Genomic DNA, 16,271 nt, shown 5'->3' with positions numbered 1-16,271 from the left:
TAAAAGATTATTGTTATTTAAATATAAATTAAAATTTACATATAAAGTCATTTATACTTCAATAAAACAATAGGTATTTTTTTTGATAAACAGATAAAACAATAGGTATTTTTACTATACAATAAACATAAAATTTCAGTGAAAAAAAACATGAGTTTTTATTTTATTTATAGAATAAAAGGAAATTACACCCAAAAAAATTAAAAGAATATTACAATTCTTTTTTTTGGTTGAAAAAACAGAAATTTTTACCATAAAGAAAAAAAAAAAGTTTTACAATAACTTTACTATGCAAAGTTATTCATTATAAAAAATAGCCGTTGGGCTTTAAGATGAAAAAATGGTTTCTTTTTCCTCAAACCCATTATTACCTCACTCTCACAGATCAACTCAATCTCTCTTTCTCTAGCTCTCTCTTTCGCTCACTATTGCTCACGATTAAAGCTCTGTGGTGATCACCAGATCACCAACCAACGCTCGTTTACTTCCATAATTGTTATACTAATCCTGTTTTCAATCCTGTTTTGCAGGATTTTTAAGTGAAGAAGAAGATCTTTGTTATTATTAATTGTTTGAATTTCAATTTTTATTGTTTTTATTTTTTTGCGATATATATATACATAATATTTGTGGTTATTATGGATGCAGGAGGAGGATCTCTTAGTTCTTCTTCTTCAACGTTGAAGACGCGTTCTCGTTTCCCTCTTCATAGGAAGAGTTCTCGCGAAAATGTAAGAATTGTTGAAATTTAGATTTTTGGGTTTGTTCTGAAATTATTAAGGCTTTGTTTTGTTTCTGTTTAGATTTGGGAGAGCTGCTGTTGAAATATTGAATATCGTTTGGGATTTTTCTTTTAAATTTATTCATGAAATCTTGATTGATTGGGGTCTCTGAAATTATTTGCATGTTTTGATTTTAGCGTTCTTGATTTAGGGAGCTTCATTTAGGTTTGTTCTGAAATTTGGGGTCAAATTTAGGGCTTTGTTTTGTTTCTATTTAGATTTAGTTTTTTTTTTTTCTGTTAATTTATTTTTAGAATCTTGATTGATTGGGGTCTTGATTTAGGGCTTTCTTTTATTTTTTTTTGTTAATATGGGCATGTATTGATTTTTGATATTGTGGTCTTTGAAGTCATATTCTCAAAATTTTAATTTGGGGTTCTTGCTTTATCTCCATTGATCTTTAGTGTTATGGTGTTTTTTTTTTTTGTTTGAACTTTAATTGATTGGTTCTCTTTGTGATTATCAGCTGGACAGGTTCATCCCAAATAGATCCGCAATGGATTTCAATTATGCCCACTACATGCTGACTGAGGGAAGAAAATGTAAGGAAAGCCCGATTAGTTTATCCCCTGCAAGAGAAGCCTACAAGAAGCTTCTGGCAGAAACCTTCAACATGAACCGGGGTCGGATCTTAGCTTTCAAGAACAAGCCTCCTGCTCCAGTTGAGAAATTCCCTTGTGAGTTTGCTTCTGCACCGGTGGAGAGAGCAGAAAAACCCAAGCGTCACATTCCTCAGGTGTGTTCTTGTTTCCAATTCAATCATAAACTGATGCTAAGTTTTGAGCAAACCAAAATATTAACATATACTATGCTTACTGTAACTTGGTTGTGTGTGCAGTCTTCCGAGCGGACACTGGATGCTCCTGAACTTGTAGATAACTTCTACTTGAATCTCTTGGATTGGGGGTGTTCAAATGTTTTAGCAATAGCTTTAGGAAACACAGTTTTTCTGTGGGACGCTACAGAAGGCTCTACTTCGGAGCTTGTTACAATGGATGAAGAAAGTGGCCCTGTTACAAGTGTTAGCTGGGCTCCTGATGGAAGGCACATTGCCATTGGTCTAAACAATTCTGAAGTACAGTTATGGGATTCAGCTTCTAACAAACAGGTACATCTTCTGAAACTCTTTTTATTTTCTACTATTGTACTTGTTTCGATTATCGAAATTATGCTGATTGTTTTGCTGTGGAATGGTATTTCAGCTGAGAACTCTTAAAGGCGGACACAGAGCTCTCGTTGGTTCACTAGCATGGAACAATCACATTCTAACCACAGGTGGAATGGATGGTCGAATTATCAACAACGATGTAAGAATTCGATCACACATCGTTGGAACCTACAAAGGACATGAACAAGAGGTGTGCGGGCTTAAATGGTCAGGTTCAGGCCAGCAATTAGCTAGCGGCGGTAATGATAACCTCGTCCACATTTGGGACAGTTCAACTGCTTCTACAAATTCAATCACTAGGTGGCTTCACAGGTTGTCAAACCACACATCTGCAGTTAAAGCGCTTGCCTGGTGTCCTTTCCAGAGCAATTTGCTGGCTACCGGTGGAGGTGGCAGTGATCGTACCATTAAATTCTGGAACACACACAACGGTGCTTGCCTCAACACTATCGACACTGGCTCACAAGTCTGTGCTTTGCTGTGGAACAAGAACGAGCGAGAGCTGCTTAGCTCTCACGGTTTTACACAGAATCAGCTCACCCTATGGAAGTACCCTTCAATGGTTAAGATGGCAGAACTTACTGGCCATACCTCTAGAGTTCTTTACATGGCCCAGGTAAATCAATTATTCACATGATTTTTACACAAAAGTATTGAACCTTTTTTTACCTTGGTAAACAAGATTCTAAACCTCTCTCATTTGTATATGTGTTTTCAGAGCCCAGATGGTTGCACAGTTGCTTCAGCAGCAGGAGACGAAACACTTCGGTTTTGGAATGTTTTTGGGGTCCCTGAAGCAGCTAAACCTGCTGCAAAAGCCAACCCAGAGCCTTTCTCCGGTCATTTGACCCACATTCGATGAGGAGTTGCTAGGAGCCAACATCATCTATTCTTTTTGACAGTTCAACTTTGTTTACTGCAGTGCAGCATAAACCAGAAGAAGAGTAACAATACTATGTGTATTTATACATAAAAGAACAACAGTTCGTTGTGTTTCATTTTTCCTCTCTAACAATACAATTTATCATACATATACATAAAAGAACAACATGTCGTTGTGTTTCATTTTTTCTCTCTAACAATACAATGTGTACTCTTTTCTAATTGCATCATATATGTACATAAAAGAACAACAGTTCGTTGTGCTTCATTTTGTCTCCGATTCTATTTATATTCTATGCTATAAATGTGTCGTGTGAGGATCTTGGAAATATTATTATAATGTGGTTTGATGATATTTTTGCTCTGAACTTCAATATATACTGTTTCTCAATTTATTCAATCTCAATCTCATCCAATGATATGAGTTTCCAAAATTGATAGCTTTTGTTTTATTATCATCACAATAATCATGACAAGCACAAAAAACAATAAAACTTTATTATCATCATTATTAAGTCTACTTTATATTATTATAGTCACAAAAATCATAATAAAATCACCAACTTTGCTCAAAACATTTGTAACAAAATCTCCCCCCCCAAAAAATAAATAAATAAATAAATTGTGCTCATTAATGTAATGAAGAGAAATGCCATTTGTTTCTTCATTTTTTTGGGGGTCATTTTCTTGGTGCATTGCTATTTTTTTTAGGAGTATTTTGGATGTTTTCATAACCAAAATCTTGAACTTACCGTTCCTTTAACTTGGCATATATTTGGAGAAGAATCCAATGTTATTTAGTGATAATTCTTTACTTAATAAACAAGTTAGAAAAGTGAGGAGAAAGGAAGTAAAGATATGAATGCTCATAAAGCAATACCGGTAGCATTTAGAACGCCACAACACCCATCTCTAGGGACAAACAATTGGGGTGGCGCTTCTCCCTTGTTGGCAAGAGACATTTCGAAGGAATCACTTGAGCAAAGATATGTTAGGCTCAACTCAACTCGAACTCGAGATGAGATCTTTCCTGTGTTCGAGGATGATCTAGATTGGGCACCCTCGGAGAATAAGGCTAAGCAAGATGTTCATTATGGCTCAAAAACAGCGAGCATGATCAGAGGACTCTTACCGAAATTTGTTATGTTTCGAAGGAAGGAAAAAGAGAGTTCAAAGAAAAAGAGATGGTTTCTTCCTAGATTAGATCCTCACAATAGGTGGCCTCAGGGCTGGTGTTAGTTTTTTACTTGAGTTTTGACAAAGCAAAAGTTGTGAAACTAAGGCATGTTTGGCATGAATTTTTTCATCCTTAAGAGAAAAAAATGAGTATGAAAAGAGATTAGAATGAAGGTCAAGGTCATTTTTCCAATGTTCATTTCTTTGCTATATAAGTATGTTTTTTTTAAGTAGTTAAACTTCAACTTCTTGTAAGTTTTTCCTCTGTTCTTTCTTTCTTCAATTATATTGCCTTTTATTCCTTTTGTATCTGTGAGCAAAATCCATTGAAAAAGTAAATCTTTAAAAATGAAGAAGCTAGGTAGAATAATATGTATGAAGATATGAGAAATAAATGATAAATTTCTGAGTTATTACTAAATACTAGATTATGCTTTCAAACACAACTGAATGAATTAAAGGTTAGAACAACTCATGGTACAAAACTGTAAAACCAGTTTGTGGCATGACAAATTGTATAGTTGAAGTAATTTTACTAACATAGAAAAATATATTTTCAATTTTTTCATTCTAATTTTCTATGGGAATTTTGACTTTATATACATTTATTAAGTTAAAATTTATCCCTAATCATTAGTGTACCAATAATGTTAAATTCTGTTCATTTTTTATCAAACCCAAAATTATCTCTCTTATTTTCTACTCACTCTCTCTCTCCCTCCATTCTTGCTCACTCTCTTCAACAAAACCGAACCGCCATGACCATCACCACCATCCAAGACCATCGTCGCTACCATCCAAGATTATCGTCGCCATCCAAGACTACTACCACTATCCAACACCACCTCCACCATCCAACACCACTCGATCGACTAAAAAACCAATTAGACCAACCTTCTCGACTCTATTTCAATCCGTTCGAGCCCATGTCAATATCCGTCCTCAACCGCGAACGGAGAGACCAGCACCACGAATGGAGACCACAAATGCAGATCACGAACGGAGAGAGCACGAATGAAGACGTTCTCTGTAATTTTCTAATTTTTTTCATTTTTCGAGTCGGTCCGATGTAGGCTCGATATAAGTTCGATAGGAGGTTCCAAAATTTAAGTTTTTGAGATTGATGGAGAAGATCCAATATAGGTTCGATGGTGGTCTGATGCATCATAACTTATTGGTGGGCGTATTTCCTATTCGATCGAGGTCCGATACTGTTCGAATGGGGTCGTCTGGACTCCATCGGACCCCATCAGACATGAAATACATCCACCAATTAGCTACTATGCATCAAACTACCATCAAATCTATATTGAACCACTATTGGACCTTCACCGTCAACCTCAAAACTTAAATTTTAGAACCTCTTATCGAAGCTATATCGGACACTATCGAACCGACTCGTAAAGACAGAAAAAATCAAAAAATTACAGAGAATGTCTTCGTTCGTGTTTTCTCCGTCATGGTCTGCATTTGCAGTCCCTGTTAGTGGCAATGGCCTCTTCATTCGCGGTTGAGGAAGGGATTGGCAAGGTCTAGGTCAAATTGAAATGAAGTCCTCTAGATCAGTCGGATTGGTGCGGTCTCAGTCGAATGGTTGTAGTGGTCGCAGTCTTGGATCCTTTAGTGGATTTTCAATGTGTATTTTAGTGAGAACCAATAAAAGGGAAAAATAGAAAACGAGCAAGAAGAAAATAGAGAGATGTTAAAAAGTTTGAGATGAAAAAAATTAACCTATTGTGTCAATATTGAATAGTTTAAATTTTGATTATTAATTTTAACCTATATTATACATATAAAGTGAAATTTTCCTTTCCTTCCTATTTCGTGTTAAGCTATATGTGTGATATATTTGGGAAGAAGAAGATTCAAGCTCAATCCTCCGCACTCAAGCTCAATCGTCTCCTGCTTTCTTCTTCTTCTTGCTTCTTTCTACATTAGGTATCTCTCTCTAAGATCCTTCTTACCTCTTTGTACTTTCATATTTAGATTTGAAACCAGGCCAATAATGATGGTTTTGTTATATTTATCTAAGCTTTGTAATTACTTTGGTGATACATAATTTTCAATTTGTGGGTTTTGATAGTGTTAACTTAACGGTTCTCATTTGGCTTAAAGCTCATCAGTAACAATGGCGGTGACCCTACGCCGCCTTCTCACAATAACTCCAAAAACCCCAAACATTTCCCCCTTTCTCTCATCATCTTCCCAACCCACTTTTTCTTCCTCACAAACTCAAAACCCAGAAAACCTAAACCCACCATTACCAGAGCCCCAAATCCCTAACTACCCAATCGCATCCCGAACCAGAACCCCACTCGAGAAGCAATTCGAGACATGGGTTCAGATTTTGAAACCTGGGTTTTCACCTCTCCAAGTAAGCGACGCCTTATGGGCTCAATCGGACCCAGATCTCGCCTTCGACATCTTCCGCTGGACTGCCCAACAGCGCGGTTACAAGCACAACCACCTCACTTACCTCACCATGATCAAGATTCTAATCGAAGGGAAGCGATTCAGCAATGCAGAGACCTTGGTGGATGAGGTAATGGCAGGAGCTTGTGAAATGAGTGTGCCTCTTTACAATTCAATGATTAGATTTTGCTGCAATAGAAAGTTCTTGTTCAATCGTGCTTTTGATGTGTATAAGAAAATGATAAACTCAGAAGATTGTAAGCCAAATCTTGAAACTTACAATATGTTGTTTAACTCATTACTTAGAAGATTCAACAAGTTAAATGTCTGTTATGTTTACTTAAGAGCTGTTAGATCATTGACGAAGCAAATGAAAGCTTCTGGTGTGATTCCTGATGCTTTTGTGTTGAACATGATCATCAAGGCTTATTCAAAATGTCTTGAATTGGATGAAGCCATTAGGGTATTTCATGAGATGGGGTTGTATAAATGTGAGCCAAATGCTTATACTTATGGCTATATTACCAAAGGGTTGTGTGAGAAGGGAAGGGTTAGTCAAGGTTTTGGATTTTATAAGGAAATGAAGGATAAAGGGTTGGTTCCTAGTGGGAGTACTTTCATGATTGTTATATGCAGTTTGGCTATGGATAGAAGATTTGATGAAGCAACTGAGGTTGTTTTTGACATGTTGGGTTGTTCTATGTCTCCTGATTTTTTGACTTATAAGACTTTGTTGGAAGGGTTGTGTCGAGATGGGAAAGGTGATGAAGCTTTGAAACTTGCTGAGGAGTTTAGACAGAAAGATGGTTTGATGACCACAAAGACTTACAATAATTTGCTGGATTTATTGCATTTTAAAAAGTCTTGATGAGATTCAAATGTTGTTCAAATACAGATGATATTTGAGTTCAAGTTCAATGGAGAATATGCTTATGCCTCATTGATACAACTTTATACAATTATAGTCTTTCCAAAGTTAAGATATTTGGGATACTGTATTTATGATTCTGATTTTCTAATTTACATCATTATGTGTAAATAATGATAGGAACTAGTAAGAACTTTCTTTTTTAACCTCATAAACACATTGTTAAGGAAAGCTTAATATTAATTTTTCTCAAGAAAAAAGGAAGAGCTTATATTATGAGTGTTTTTTTTTCTTTTCAAGATTAATATTTAGACTTCTAGTCAAAACCAATCAAACATTTTTTTTTTTTGCTGAATTACCTCAATTCATTAAATGGAACTTAAAAGTGAGCACATGAGTCTCACCTCCCAAAAGCGAAGGAAACCATTACAATTTACAACTATTATGAGTCAAAATATTATGATGCCTCGGAATCCAACACAGACAAATCTGAAACTGTAACTAAATTGAGTTCTATGAGGGATGACACTACTTATGGGTGCAAAAACCTCCTCTTTCGAACTGACATAATTCATTGTTTAGCTCAAGATCTTGTGATTTGAGAAAGATGAATCAAAACTGACAATAGAGCTATTAAAATATTTGTACTAAAATTTCACATGTACTGTAAGACCCCAATCAAGTTCAACAAAAGAACAAAATAGCTTCAATATAACAAAATAGCTTCAATATGGAGCACTGAAAAGAGCTAAAATACGAGAAATGCTAAAAGAAATTAATAGTGCTTAATGCTAAAATTAAGTATCGATTTTTATTAAATCTGATTGTTTAGCTGTGATTTCTGTCTTTGCTAAGAGATATTCTCTTTGTAATGATTTTAATTCTCTTTTAGATAATATTTTCTGTTCAATTTTTTTGAGCTATTCTTGATTCTTATACGTGGGTCAGATAATAAAATTATTTATGAATTAACTATGCATGTAAAGGTGGAAACTAGTATAGATAAAGGATTTTCCATTTTTTTTAATGAAAGTTTCTTCATTGTTAAAAAAAAGGCTAATTAGTAATTTTTTCCCTGAATTTTGGCATGTAGTAAATCGTGCCCCTGAACTTTTTTGGCCGTTGAAAATTCCCCTCGAACTATTGAAATTTTAAATTTAAGGACTTTGGTCTAATTTCATTCAATTTTACTGTTACAGTAATTGTTTATGTACTAAATTATGCTCCCCAGACTTTGATATCTATCAAATCATGCCCCTCAATCTTTGATATGTACTAAATCATGCCCCTTGAACTTTCATCCATGTTAGAATTTTTTACTAAAGTTAGACAAAAGTCCTTAAATTTAACAATCTCAATAGTTTGAGGAGAATTTTTAACGACAAAAAAAATTCAGCGGCATGATTTAGTACATGTCAAATTTCAAAAGGAAAAATTACTAATTAGCCTTACAAAAAATTATTAGGAATGCTGTTAAAATATAGGGTAAGTGCCACGTAAGCTTAAATGTGACGTTGGAGAACCAATGAGAGCATAGCATGAGAACAAGTCAATAGTTAATAATACTATTCACACACACCCAATATAAATACTCCATTCTCCTGCCTTTGAGCGAAACCCACACTGAAGCAGTTACAGAGAAATTGGCCAAGAAGAAGATGACCTCCATCACTGCACTCAAGCTCACGCCTGTTCTCTTCTTCTTCTTCCTTCTCTCTACATTAGGTATCATCTCTCTTCTAAGATCCACAACTTTCTTTTCAATGATTTCTTATTTTATCTTTGTATTTTCATATTTAGATCTGAAACCAGGCCTGCAATGATGATTTTCGGTTCGATGATCCTTTCCTTCTGTAGGTTTAATTTCGTTAATCTGATTACATTTTTTTTCTTTTCTCAGTTTCAGGAAAAACTTCTCGCGATGTCACCGAGTTGCAGATTGGAGTGAAGGTAAAATATCGTTAATTTGTTTATTATATTTATTTTTGCTCATTTCTTGTTGCGGTATTCGGATGTAGTATAGGCGATTCTTTTGGAACACTTCCGATCTCAGTTTAGCGAGATTAAAGTGTGATAGGGAAAATTATGGTTTTGTTTGATTTTTCTTAGATATGTACGTAATTACTTTGGTGATTCTTAATTTGCTGCAATTTGTGGTTTTTATTGAGTGACGTTCGGATTAACAAGTTAAGTTTTTTTTGTTAATTATGTTTTGGGTACATTTGGCTTGATTATGTAATAAAATGTCTCCATTCAGTTTTTACTACATTGTCTTTAAAAATGTAGTAATTTTTTTAGAAGAGAGTATAGTGTCTTCCCATTTTACCATCATACTTAATTTTGCTTTCTTTGTGCAGTATAAGCCAGAATCTTGCGAAATTAAAGCTCACAAAGGTGATCAAATCAGAGTACACTACAAGGTAAGTGAAATAGCTCTTTTGCTTAGATGCAGATATTGATACCAGTAGTTTTCGCCGTTTTCAAACTTGTTTCGAATCCCATTTTGAACAAGTGTTATTCATTATCATTATATTATTATTGCATTTGTAGGGGACACTCACTGATGGAACTGTTTTTGATTCAAGTTTCGACAGAAATGATCCAATTCAATTTGAACTTGGCTCTGGCCAAGTGATCAAAGGTGTGTGCTGCAGTAATAACGTATTAATGTTAACTTGTTTTTTGATCTGTCATGAATGAGCATTAAATGAATGAATCAATGTATTCATGCTTTTCTTCTTTGTAGGATGGGACCAAGGACTGTTGGGAATGTGTGTTGGTGAAAAGCGAAAGTTGAGAATACCAGCAAAACTTGGTTATGGGCCGCAGGGTTCTCCACCTACTATCCCAGGTACTGATTTACTTTGTTACCTCTTTCTAAACTTTCGCGTTTTCTGGGTTAATGAAATATCAACTTTGCAAATTACATGAGAAAGTTTTTAGTGAAATATCAACTTTCCAAATTACATGAGGAAGTTTTCTGCTTTGTATCATTTTCTTGTGAAATTTGGTTGCGAGGGTTGTCTTGTCTGAGCATCTCAATTCGACTATCTACCTACTTTTTAATTAGCTAAAGCTAAAATAGGGAGTGGGGTTAATTTAGATGCATCTCCAACGACTTTCAAGTATTTAGACTCTAGATTTAACAAGAGAAACCAAAAATTGTTTAGATTTTAGAGATTTTGTTTAACTTCATTCCAACCATGCTATCTATTTCAGCTAATATATATTATCTATTTAAACTTCTATTCATGCAAAAGGATAAGTTTGATTGAAAATCTATTAAAAAAATTTGAGAAATACTTAATGAGCTTGTTTAGCTAACTGCTTTATAACTCTATTTTGGAGAGTAAATACAAGGTGGGGTTAGAGTGCTTATTTCATTCCCTATTATAGCTAAAAAGCTATTATAGAGATTAGAAAGCTTTTGGAGAATAATAGGGAGTGAAATATAAATAGTAACATTCAAACCATTCTTTATTTCTCTCGAAAATAGTCATGAAAGGGCTAGTTAAATGTAGAGAGCTCTTAAAAAAATCATGTCATTTTAATAGTTTTTTTTAATCAAATTTATCATTTTTTTGGGTAAGGCAATCAAATTTATCATTAAATATGTATGATTTAATAAAAAATAGAAACCCAAGTTTATAAAAAAGAAAAATTATTACAAATATGTGCTAACATAGAGAGTATGGTTGGAATGAATTTGAGAAAATTAACTTTCCAAAATAGCTTTTTAACACAAATGTTGTCTATCAATTTCAAAGCTATCAAATTTTTTATTATCTATTTAATACTCATTTTATATACTTTCAATAAAAAAATGACTTTTATTGATTTTTCGAGTTAATTTGCACAATTGTATAAACACAATTGTAAAAAAATGGATCAACTCATATAAAGTCAAATTTGGCACAAAATTATCACCATCCACTCCATTAGAGATTGATCAAGATAGCTAAAATTTAATTGAGTAATGTTAAGAACTTTCACACATTATAACATCTCCTGGTGTAAAATTAAAAAAAAAAAAAGTGAATGTTATATTTGGTTTAATTGTTACAATGATGCTTTAATCTTTTTTATTTAAATTAACTAAAAAAGTTAACAATGTCATTTAATTTTTATTATATAAAAAATTATTAATAAATTTTAAAAAAGGTTTAAATTAATATAAATGACTTTAATTAATGACAAAAGAGTGAATAGAAATGTGTTAGAGCCTACGTTGTATAGGCTCATGTGTAGACCCTAACATTATGCATATGAGGATTGGAAATGCCCCAGCTACCGCACTGTGAGTCAATTGTTTCCATTCTAGTGCTTTTAGCTAGATTCTAATACGCAAAGTATTATTTCAATTGAACTGGTGAAGCTTGCCTAGGGTCAAGGCAAGAGCAGGAAGGATTTGGGGAAAGAATTTACCTAGGTCCGAGATACGTTGGCGTATGATGATAGAGAGAGTTAGTGGTATCTGGGATATTAAGATGGAACCTGATAATGATGTCAACGGGTTAGAAACTGTTCCAGTTCATAGATGAGGTGATCAAGTATATGCAGAGTGTTTGGTGGTACCATGCTGGTATTACGCCTTAGATTCTGTACTAGAATCCCCCAGTGACCAGGCACCAGCTTAAGGAAGCCCTGGATAATGAGAGAGTTATATAGCAAAGTAGTCATGAAATTTTCCAATAAATCAAATATGTGTTTGAGACCATGGAGTGCACTGCCACAGTAGAGGCAGATGCAAACTGTTCCAGGGTTTGAATCCCCTTAATCCCAAAAACTTGGAGCCACTGAAGAGGTCTGCTGGCTGAACTGGCAGGGCCCCAACTGATGAGAAACTGCTGCCAATGCTCAAACCAGTAGCCAATACAACAAACACAGCAACAAGAATACTAGTAGAACAGTAGCAAAACAGTAGGGTATTATATTGAATATACGACAAACCCAATTACAATTGATGGGAGCCCTTAGGCCCCTTTGATGCAAAGAGTTTTACTCAATACATTGCTTACACTCTTTCTAACCTTACTCTCCTATAATGCTACCCTCCCAAACAAAGACTCATATACCCTTATTATTTACTATATGCTAGCACACCCCACTAATCCTAGTGCCTAAAACCACCATGTAATCTCAAGGGGTTGGTCTAATGGTATGGGTGGATGTTTAAATATGTGGGTACTTGCACTGTTTCAGGGTTCGAATCCCCATAGACTCAAAAACTTGGAGACACTGGGAGGTCTCCTGGTCGAACTGTCAGCAAACAAAGCCCCTCAACAGCCATTTAATAAAACTAAAAAGTTTTTGTACCAAATCATAAGTTGTGGCGTTGACAAACATATATCACTCTTTAACTTGTTTTTTACTCAAATTTAGACTTTGATCGTGTCACTGCATGTAGTGGGGTTTTATTAGAGCTTGAATAGAAGCCTTATACAGTATTGTTATAACATAAGCTAAAATATATTTAGATCAAAAGTTTTTGAGGATCTATACTAGATATAGTCTTTTAACTTTTTAGCTTTGTCAAAACTGCAGGTGGGGCAACGCTTATATTTGAAACTGAGCTTGTTGAAGTGGTGGGGAAATCATCACCAAAAGATAGCGAACTCTAGTTTGGTCAACTACATAATTTCCTGTAGTGGCGTGCCCATTTCTGTCTGCTTTTTCTCCCTATATGAAATTGTAGTGCTCTTTAGTGTCTTTTTTTATTCTCTTTTGTTTTTCAAGACTTATTAGTATTTATTACACTTCTTATATTTTTAGTTAAGCTTCAAGACTTAGAAATAAATATTATCTTAATGAGAAGGTTTTGTAGTGTGTGGATTTTAAAGTTTCCATACTCAAGTTAGAAGGAAAAAAAGAACCCACTTCACTTCTTCCTCGTTTACTCTTTTTTTCTTCCAAATATACTTTTTTTTTTCTTTTAAAGCACGTCTTGGATTCCCTAGTTCAAGTCTGTCAGAAGCTTTAAACAGCATGAGATAATAGATCTAATATGATAGATCAGATTTAGAGTCCTCTTTTTTGAAGTCGTACATAATCTTATTATGCAACTTTTTTTTTTCTTTTTCAATCTTTTGGTTTCTTGTTGTCTTTGCTATATCTAGCAAAAACATTTATGTGATTCATACTTCTAAATAGTAGTGAGTACTGTTTAGGAGCAAGTTTCTCATTCTATTTTTTGTTTTTTCTGGTTAATAATTACTTCATAGATTCTCCTCTCTCTCTCTCTCTCTCTCTCTCTCTCTCTCTCTTTGTGTAAAATAATATTTCTTCTAATAAGCTGCTTATATTTACTTCATACTAAAAGGAGTGGGTACCAAGTACCAACAATGATTTTAATATTTGGTCTAACGACAATTAACAAAAGAAAATGTAAATTTGATGGCCTTGTTTGGTGGATAGGATAAAGGAAGTGTGAGAGAGAAAGAATGAAACGTGAATTGGAAAGTACTTTTAAAACGTGTCGCCTTGCGATTGGTTAGCGATATTCCCTAAAAACTATTATATTAAACTACATAGGACCCGATACTTAATCAGACCAATAACGATATTGACACGTAAGAGGATTCTTGAGACTACTAGTGTCTTTTAGCATTTTTTATTGAAAAGAAATAAAAATAAAAATGCCATTCACCATTTTCAATACATTGATTACATATTTATAAAAGTTAAATTCTATCAGTTGTTTTTTTGGTGTCCATTGTGAATTGTAATAGATTACAAAAGTTATAAAAGAAGAAATAAAAAATATAATAGATCTATTTATTACTATTACAATAACCTAAACATTTCTTTAGAATTAGATATCAATGACTATCAAGCTTTTATAATAGCGCCATTAATCCAACACTAACCCAACCTGTTATCTTTTCACCCCACCCAATCCATTAAGCTTTTTGAGCCTGAGTGGGTCGAGTTTGACTCAGCCCGAGAATATATAAATTTATATATATATATATTTTTAGAAGTTATTTTAACTTTTTTTTATCTATATTACATATTATAATTATATTAAAACTAAATGTAATTTCATAGCAAAATAATTTATATTTTGTGCTTAGCATATATATATACACTTCAGTTTGTATTTATATTAGGGATGTTCGCGGTATGGGTGATGCGGTTTTTGACTATTTTTTTAAACCAATCCGTACATGCAGTTTTTTCAATTTCCCAAACTGCAGAAATCGCACCGCAAACAATAATGCAGTGCAGTGTGGTTTTTGCGAATTCTACCGTTTGGACTATCATCAATAATTAAACTATCACAAATACAACACTTGTCGAAAACACCATAAGACTTAAAAATAAATATAGAAAAAAAAAATATTAGTTTCAATAATACAATAATTAGTGGGGTTTGGATTAGACATTCACATATTGGACCTAAACAAATATAAAAAATTAGTATTTTTATAATGTGCGGTGCGGTACGGTTTGAACCACATATTAACAATTCAAAACCGCAAACCGCACCGCACTGCGCGGTTTATGAAAAATTCAAATCGCGAACTAACTGCAAAGAATTTCAAATCGTATTTTTTTTACGGTGTGGACGATTTAAGCGATTTGATAAACAATCCTAATCTAAACCAGAGTAGGTAGGTACCTAAAAAAAAAATGAGTTGTGACCAGACCAAAAAGAAAAAGTAGTGGGTAAGAGTATGGATGGGTTATTTTCTCCAAGCGTTGCTTACAAATCGATTATCAAAAACCGATGGGGCGAGCCAAACTCGCTTTGGAACCGAATTTGGAAACTCAAGATCACGGAGAGGCTGAAATTGTTTCTTTGGAAACTCTGCAAAGATATTCTTCCTTTTGGAAGTCGGCTCCGGAGGATCTTTGGTAATAATAACAGTTGTGCTATCTATGGTGAAGCGGATGATTCGGCTCAACATCTCTTCTGGAAGTGTCCTCTTGCTAAGGTAGTGTGGTTTGCTAGTCGCTGGTCCATTAGAAGCGAAAACCTCCAGTTTGATTCTCCGAGAAAGATGGTTGAATGGATTCTAAATCCTGATTTTTTGAGTGGTGCGGATGCAGGAGACATAGGCGAATTCAATAGATTCGGTATCTGCTTGATTGATGAGTTGTGGACTGCTAGGAATCGAGCTTTTCATGATAGGGTCAATCCGTCCTGGAGGGGAGTTTTGTCTAGAGTTCAGGGAGCTGCCTCTTGCCTTTTCACTGCTTCGGACAATCGGCCAAATCTGGAGGTGGTTCAACATGCTCACAGGGATATTTATGTGGGTAATTTGGTTTTATTTGTGGATGCAGTCTTCAAAGATTCGCGTGCCACGGCGGGGATTGTAGTGTCGGATTCAGAGGGCAGTCTCTTGGAAGCAAAGGCTGTGAATTTTGATGCAACTCAGCCGCTGGAAGCCGAGTCCTGTGCCTTGATTCATGCTCTGAACTGGTGTCAAACCAGAGGATGGAGACAGGTTGTTGTTGTCTCCGACTGCCTGTTGCTGGTGCAGGGGTTAGAGGCGCGCAGGGCCCCCGACTGGCGGTTCATGGGTGTCTTTTGGAAGCTGTTGGAGCTGTTGGAAGTCTTACCTGAAGTGGAGGTTGTTTGGAAGCCTCGGGCACAGGTTCAGCGGCTCATTTGGTTGCTCAGTGGGCTTTTAGACTTTCTTTTACTGGTTTTTTATCTGCAGAGGAGCTGGTCCCTCTTGTGACCTTTTAAACTTTGTTGTTCTGCTTTTGTGTTGTTTAATAGAGTTTTTCTCCAGCAAAAAAAAAAAAAGAGTATGGATGCATATTTTTTCCATGAGAATGGCATCTCGTAGGGACCCACCCCTAATGTAGTGGGGATTTCCCATCTATATGAGGAACGGGGCGGAGACGAGAATTTTCTTTTGTTCGCGTTTAGTATTTTATTTTATATTTCTAATAATATTTTATATTTTATAATTTATATTTGTATTTTTTTTAGTATATTAATATTCTTTTTATGAACTATAAGTTATATTTT

The 16,271-nt window shown here is 34.7% G+C and overlaps 4 protein-coding genes across 4 annotated transcripts; all 4 read left to right on the top strand.

The window, feature by feature from the left end:
- The first annotated feature begins 346 nt into the window (after positions 1 to 346).
- LOC115714797 (cell division cycle 20.1, cofactor of APC complex) lies at positions 347 to 3,100 on the top strand. The gene is made up of 5 exons (XM_030643548.2): positions 347 to 731; positions 1,249 to 1,518; positions 1,621 to 1,890; positions 1,985 to 2,566; positions 2,669 to 3,100. Exons 1-5 carry the CDS (start codon positions 639 to 641, stop codon positions 2,810 to 2,812), a joined length of 1,359 nt encoding a protein of 452 aa, XP_030499408.2. The 5' UTR covers positions 347 to 638; the 3' UTR covers positions 2,813 to 3,100.
- A 2,729-nt stretch (positions 3,101 to 5,829) lies between these two features.
- Positions 5,830 to 7,360, top strand: LOC115712110 (pentatricopeptide repeat-containing protein At3g25210, mitochondrial). The gene is made up of 2 exons (XM_061114913.1): positions 5,830 to 5,946; positions 6,092 to 7,360. The coding sequence occupies exon 2, from the start codon at positions 6,137 to 6,139 to the stop codon at positions 7,286 to 7,288; it is 1,152 nt and encodes a 383-aa protein (XP_060970896.1). The 5' UTR covers positions 5,830 to 5,946; positions 6,092 to 6,136; the 3' UTR covers positions 7,289 to 7,360.
- Positions 7,361 to 8,833: 1,473 nt separating this feature from the next.
- LOC115715289 (FK506-binding protein 2) lies at positions 8,834 to 13,173 on the top strand. Its single transcript, XM_030644138.2, has 6 exons — positions 8,834 to 9,013; positions 9,189 to 9,238; positions 9,646 to 9,708; positions 9,839 to 9,929; positions 10,035 to 10,139; positions 12,833 to 13,173. Exons 1-6 carry the CDS (start codon positions 8,947 to 8,949, stop codon positions 12,907 to 12,909), a joined length of 453 nt encoding a protein of 150 aa, XP_030499998.1. The 5' UTR covers positions 8,834 to 8,946; the 3' UTR covers positions 12,910 to 13,173.
- Positions 13,174 to 14,964: 1,791 nt separating this feature from the next.
- LOC115713836 (uncharacterized) lies at positions 14,965 to 15,975 on the top strand. The gene has a single exon (XM_030642320.1). It carries the CDS (start codon positions 14,965 to 14,967, stop codon positions 15,973 to 15,975), a length of 1,011 nt encoding a protein of 336 aa, XP_030498180.1.
- Positions 15,976 to 16,271: the final 296 nt, after the last annotated feature.

This window comes from Cannabis sativa, chromosome 4 (assembly GCF_029168945.1).
Source record: "Cannabis sativa cultivar Pink pepper isolate KNU-18-1 chromosome 4, ASM2916894v1, whole genome shotgun sequence".
In the NCBI taxonomy this organism is placed as follows: Eukaryota; Viridiplantae; Streptophyta; class Magnoliopsida; order Rosales; family Cannabaceae; genus Cannabis; species Cannabis sativa.
Note: the sequence above shows the minus strand (reverse complement) of the source record. Positions and strands in the feature narration are given on the sequence as shown.

Excerpts from the sequence above, each read along its gene's own strand:
- LOC115715289 (XM_030644138.2), top strand. The coding sequence starts at position 8,947 with ATGACCTCCATCACTGCACTCAAGCTCACGCCTGTTCTCTTCTTCTTC. Across the intron at positions 9,930-10,034 it reads CTCTGGCCAAGTGATCAAAG|GATGGGACCAAGGACTGTTG; the intron begins GTGTGTGCTGCA and ends TCTTCTTTGTAG. Across the intron at positions 10,140-12,832 it reads TTCTCCACCTACTATCCCAG|GTGGGGCAACGCTTATATTT; the intron begins GTACTGATTTAC and ends TCAAAACTGCAG.
- LOC115712110 (XM_061114913.1), top strand. The coding sequence starts at position 6,137 with ATGGCGGTGACCCTACGCCGCCTTCTCACAATAACTCCAAAAACCCCA.
- LOC115714797 (XM_030643548.2), top strand. The coding sequence starts at position 639 with ATGGATGCAGGAGGAGGATCTCTTAGTTCTTCTTCTTCAACGTTGAAG. Across the intron at positions 732-1,248 it reads GGAAGAGTTCTCGCGAAAAT|CTGGACAGGTTCATCCCAAA; the intron begins GTAAGAATTGTT and ends TGTGATTATCAG. Across the intron at positions 1,891-1,984 it reads ATTCAGCTTCTAACAAACAG|CTGAGAACTCTTAAAGGCGG; the intron begins GTACATCTTCTG and ends ATGGTATTTCAG.
- LOC115713836 (XM_030642320.1), top strand. The coding sequence starts at position 14,965 with ATGGATGGGTTATTTTCTCCAAGCGTTGCTTACAAATCGATTATCAAA.